This window comes from Lactuca serriola, chromosome 2, assembly GCF_051521515.1.
Source record: "Lactuca serriola cultivar US96UC23 chromosome 2, Lser_US96UC23_V15, whole genome shotgun sequence".
In the NCBI taxonomy this organism is placed as follows: domain Eukaryota; kingdom Viridiplantae; phylum Streptophyta; class Magnoliopsida; order Asterales; family Asteraceae; genus Lactuca; species Lactuca serriola.
Genome location: NC_136409.1, coordinates 2,194,128 through 2,199,741, shown reverse-complemented (window position 1 = coordinate 2,199,741; position 5,614 = coordinate 2,194,128). Strand labels below are relative to the sequence as shown.

The window sequence follows — 5,614 nt, the reverse complement described above, 5'->3', positions numbered from 1 at the left end:
TTTGTAGCTTTTTGTACGACTATTTGGTATGATATCCTGTTTAAATTAATAATTGTCATTATTTATTTTTTATTGTGTTTTTGTATATAGCATTGTTAGTAAGTCCATATATATGTAAAATAATTGGAGGTTTTTGTAAGCAATATGATATAAGAAATGGGACACAATGTTGCTTGAAACACCCTTTGAATCCTAAAGAGCATAGTAGGGAGGGGTTTGGTACTTTGATAGGAGGAAGATCTTCAAAATCATATGTGCTATGGAAGCAAAGCTAACTCAATCCTCACACAATCATTTATCATTAAAAAAATAATAATAACAAGAGTGAAAACATTAGAATATCATTCCACGTTTTCCTGCGGTTATTAAAAGAAACTACTAATCTAAGCACTTGTGTTAGTCGGTGAGGACATGATAGAGAGAACATTTGTGACTGATGACATGGCGCTCAGAGCCGCTTTCAAAACATCCTGAGAACAACCCGGTTTCACAATACCTCGTACCTACACAAACACAAAAATTCAAAACCTTAAATAACATAAATTTATATTATTGTAAAGATAAGAACTAGACCTTTTCAAGATATTCATTTAGTTCTTTAATACGACCCATATAATCAAGATCCTCAATATACAAACTCACGACCCGTGAATCAGCACCCGGCCCATCAAATTGAAGTGGTCCCGGGTTTCTGTAAATATCATCCAACAACAATTTTCTCGCGTTTTCTCTTAGTAACCTGCACCAATAAATCTCATTTTTAGTATAACCTGACCAAAAAAACACGAGAAAATTACAAAGAATATCCCAAATGGGAGGAATCTATTCAAATAAAAAGGTGTAACAAATGACCATATCTTTCATTGACAAATACCTTTTTGCTGCAAAATTCACTTTTTGAATGGTCCTCACAACAAAAAAAATATATATTTTTTTTTAATTAAAAAAATCATATATTCTAAACTACATGATTTTTTTTATAGATTTTGTTAGTAAATTACAAATTTGGTCCTAACGCTTTACACAAAATTGCAAGTTCAGTCCAAAATGAAACATTGTCGCGATAATGTAGGATGTCAAAAAAGACCTAAGGACGATATTGGGACAATTTCAAATTTTGGATTGAAGTTGCACGTTTTTGTAAAGCACAGGGACCAAAAAGTGGTTTTGCATTGGTCCCATTGTGAAATATGTAGTGATTTGTGTAAAATGTGAAAACCCCCATTTTGGTCATTTTTGTGATTTTCTCAAAAAAAAAAAGGTTGTATGGGATAAAAATGGAAATAATTCCTTAGAAAAGAAAAATAAGTGTGTTTGGTACGATGAGGTGAGAGACATACCCGTATACTTTGCCTCTCAAATCCACAATAGCAGGATGAAGAAGCGGTTTTCCAATTGTCATTGCGCGTGAACCACCAACATCATTCTTTATGGTCAACATAGCCTACAAAAAAAAAGTCAATGGTCAAATCTAGATAGATATTTTGACTTTTTTTTAAAAAAAAAAAAATTGTGAGACTTACGGTTATAGGAGCAGCACCACAGCGCCACTTGTTACAAGGATTCTTCAAGTTAGTGACAGTCGCCATATAACCATTCAGACCAGCTGCCAGAATATGGTAACAGATATGTCCTAACACCTACATCATCATTGCTCCGTGGTTTGGTAAAGGCTAAAAAATATTTAAAATTTATAGTATCTAATTTTAATATTTTATGGATAAAAAGGGAAAGAAACTTACGTAGGCATAATCACAATCAAATTTTGATGGTAAAGAGCCTCGAGCTTGATACCCAAAAAAATGGCAGATACCATTGAATTTCTTCCCCTTGTATGAACCTTCTTTCTGTATTATTATTATTATTATATTATTATTAACATTCACATATAATTAATAAAGTAAATTAAATTGTTGGTCCTGACTCCTGAGTATACTCTTAATTTTGTAATTTTGGTCCCAAAACGTTTTTTTCTGTTGCAATTTTGGTCCATATTTGAGATTCTCATAACATTATTGGTCCATGCTCCATGCAAAATGACTAGTTTTGGTCCCTTAGTATATCTGATTTGAGCAATTTTGGTCCTCAAAATATAGTCATTTCACCAAAAATTTTACTAAAACAGTAAAACCTCAAATAAGGACAATAATTGCAATAGAAAACTTTTTGGGAGAGGGATCAAAATCACAAAAAATCAGCTATACTTAGGGATCAAAATGTAATGTGCTCTTAATATATATACTAGAGTAATTTACATTTTTGATCCCTTAGTAGTTGATTTTTTCCATTTTGTCTCAAAAAGTTTCCTTCTTCAGTTTTGGTCCTTATTTGATGCTCTTGTGACATTTTGGTCCTTGTTCCAAGTAAAATGACTATAGTATCTTTGCAATTTTGATCCCCATATAGTTATTTTTACTTGGCACAGACTAAAATGTTACAAAAACCTCAAATAAGGAGCAAATTTGCAAAAAAAAAAATGTAATTGACTCTATTTATATACCAATGTTGTAGGGTTGATATGGTACCTGGCGTTTGTTCATTTCTGCCTCCACGAGTTCAGCAAGAAGCTTCTCTGTTTCAATTTGAGACAACTGTGCTGAGTCATCAGATTCTGGATGGAGGAGAAGCTGCACATTGGGAAACCTATTTTATAAATTATATAAAACTGCTAACATATATAAAAGGTTTAAAATATTAATAATAATTAAAACAGACCTGTTTTCTAATAAATGGTGGTAAAAATTCAAATAAAGCAGATGCCCAAGGTGACAGTTGCATTGATATTTTATCAACAGAAACACCTTGTCTTAAAAGAATATGGATTTCCTGGAATGGGAGTAAAGTATGTTAATTTGTCATAAAAAAGTTGAAGTTGAAACTTTAGAATCAATCAAATATATGGAGTGGACATTTAATTACCTGCAAAAGGGCATATATTTCAGGTATGCTTTCTATAAGACCTTCTGGAAGTAGGATAACACCATGGTACTTCTCTGGCTCAATAAATAAATTTTAAAGAATAAATAAAGATAATATTACTAATTTTTTAATCACCATTATAAAATCAACAACAAAATGACCAAAACGCACCTTCTTCTGCCCTGGCTTGGACTGCATCACAAATCTGTTTTGTTAAGTCAAATATAGTAAGCTTTGAAGCAGCAACCTCTTCAGCAAGAATAACCTACAAAAAGCTCCACAAGGTTAATTTGGGAACAAATATATTACTATTATATCAGAATGAGAAAATAATTCATACCATGTTTGGGTGTGACTGTAGGGTGCATTCCAAGGCCACATGAGATGCCTTCCGACCCATGAGTCGGATAAAATAGTAGTACTGAAAGGGATGAAAAACTGAAAATCAATTTTCACTAAACACAAAATTAGCAAAATATGTTTTGCTTTTATTAATTATTTTTGAATTTTGAATTACCTTCTCTGCTGAAAGTGCATCTGTGCAGACATTGCTGATTAGCTGGGAGTTAACCTGGATTAAAATACAAAATATGTTCATAATAATCACTTTCAAAAGATGATCAATTGAAATATTAATGTTGATGTTTTGAGATTATGAAAATTCACACCTTGCAAATTGTATCAAAACCAACATTTGCTTCAACAAATTGGTTCTTAAGATCTCCATTCAAAGTAACAGGTACCCCAACAACCTAAAATATTGAAAATAGTATCAACAGTATCATATATATTTAGAACAGTAAAGACAAAATTACAATTTAGTCCCCCGGGTTATCTGATTTTTGCAATTTTGGTCCTTATTTGAGGTTTTGTAACAACTTTGGTCCTGCTTCCCAGCAATATGATTTTATTTTTGGACCAAAATTGCAAACATCGGCTATGCTCAGGGACCAAAAGTAGACATTTTATTTGGAATATGGAACAAAAATGTTGCAAAAAGTTAAAAACCTCAAACAAGGACCAAAATTGCAAGAATCAAATATACCCACAGACCAAAAATGTAATTTAATCTACAGTAAATTATTATTTTGTAAAAAATAATAAAACTTTTACCTTTGTGGAGCATTTTGCTTCAGCAAAAGTCTCAGCAAGCTGAGCAGCATCAGTGTTTGATGTCACCCCTTTAAATAAAATAAATCAGGTTTCATTAATAAACAAATAAAAAGTTGAATTTCAATCATTATTTTTCTATTTTTTTATAACATTACCTCCAACAATGATAAGGCCATCCAACTTTAAAGCATTACATGCAGCCATTGCAGAATTGACTTGTTCTGTTGTTCTTATTTGATCCTTTGTGCGTCCCAGAAGATCATAACCACCTTCAAAAGGGTAAAACAGTCACTATTTATTTACCAAAATTGTGTTTTGCTATAAAATTACCTTGATTTTTATAGGTTGCAAGAACATCATCTGTGATCTCAAGAGTTTTTTGAGCAAATAAACCTTCAGAACCACCTGGTCATATGCACAACAGAATTCCTTTTAACAAATATCATGCTAATTGTCAACTTAAAAAGAAGAATATATTAAGAAATATATACTTACCAAGAAATCCTAACAAAATACTTTTAGGGTTGTGAATTTTAAGAGCTTCATGAAGGCCCCAAACAACATTGTGCCCTCCAGGAGATTGTCTACCACAGAAAACCAGTCCAACCCTGAAATCAAAATTTTGTAAAGGTATGATTTTTTTTTTCTGTGAATTTTTAGATATTTCTACACATACACACATAAACACACAGAATTACCTCAGTGCAGGATGTGTGCTAATAATCCGAGCACCAGGGACTTTGGCTGTTGCCCTAAGAAAATGAGCTAAACGCTGACCATATGTGTGAGGAAACGATTGACTGATCGTGTGGCCACCAGATGAATCTGCCACAGTAGTTGCATCGCCAAATTCTAATCGCACAGTAGTTCCCTGGATACAATCCCATAACAATGGTTTGTAAGGTCTATCTTCTATGATACTTACTTATTCACGTAATAACGATGCTAATTAAGTAATCTGCATTTGTAAGTTATTCTTTAAAAGTCGAAAATTTCCACTAGGGCAAAAACACGAAACCTATTTTAACCGCATAAACCTGTCACAATCATGGTGACAAGGCCACCAGAATAATGATGCAGTTAACAATGCATAATCACAAAACGCCAGGACGGAAAAAACAATGCATATATCACAAAAAGCGTTTGATATGTATTTAATTATCATTTGCAGATGATTTGTACATGTTTCATGGAAGCGACGAATAATCAAACAATCAAAAACCGCAAACACAAACCGTCAAATCGTTGATCTGGTGATTCGATCCAGAAAATTATCAGGTTATAAGAACTACATTACATCAAGTACATATACAGAAGGAATAAGAACAAGGAAAACGAAGAGAATTGGGGTGTAGTGTAAAATAGAAACCTGAAGGCAGGGAGGAAGCTCCGGCTGATAAAGCGAACGACTCTTTTGTAGATGAGAAAGCTCTCTAGGAAGTCCATAATCAGATTCCATTACTCAGATAAGAAATGTAGACGTAAATTGTAATTGTTGTGCTCTTTGAAGATGAGTAAGACGCTCACTCTGTTTTCTTCACCAGAAAGACAGAGTTGGTGGAGGGTTTTGGGTTTAAAAAAG

The 5,614-nt window shown here is 32.8% G+C and overlaps 1 protein-coding gene across 1 annotated transcript; it reads right to left on the bottom strand.

The window, feature by feature from the left end:
• Nucleotides 1-272: 272 nt before the first annotated feature.
• LOC145085889 (pyrophosphate--fructose 6-phosphate 1-phosphotransferase subunit alpha-like) lies at nucleotides 273-5,614 on the bottom strand. Its single transcript, XM_079023570.1, has 18 exons — nucleotides 5,402-5,614; nucleotides 4,731-4,903; nucleotides 4,528-4,640; nucleotides 4,363-4,437; nucleotides 4,188-4,301; nucleotides 4,033-4,100; nucleotides 3,588-3,671; nucleotides 3,437-3,490; nucleotides 3,260-3,340; nucleotides 3,091-3,184; nucleotides 2,920-2,993; nucleotides 2,716-2,826; nucleotides 2,526-2,627; nucleotides 1,743-1,847; nucleotides 1,524-1,640; nucleotides 1,341-1,444; nucleotides 574-739; nucleotides 273-503 (listed from the first exon to the last, which is right to left on the bottom strand). Exons 1-18 carry the CDS (start codon nucleotides 5,489-5,491, stop codon nucleotides 384-386), a joined length of 1,845 nt encoding a protein of 614 aa, XP_078879696.1. The 5' UTR covers nucleotides 5,492-5,614; the 3' UTR covers nucleotides 273-383.

Bases quoted from the DNA above. Each gene is read 5' to 3' on its own strand.
- LOC145085889 (XM_079023570.1), bottom strand. From the start codon at position 5,491: ATGGAATCTGATTATGGACTTCCTAGAGAGCTTTCTCATCTACAAAAG. The intron at 4,904-5,401 runs GTTTCTATTTTA...GATTGTATCCAG, and splicing joins AGCTTCCTCCCTGCCTTCAG to GGAACTACTGTGCGATTAGA. The intron at 2,994-3,090 runs GTGCGTTTTGGT...TTATTGAGCCAG, and splicing joins CCAAGCCAGGGCAGAAGAAG to AGAAGTACCATGGTGTTATC.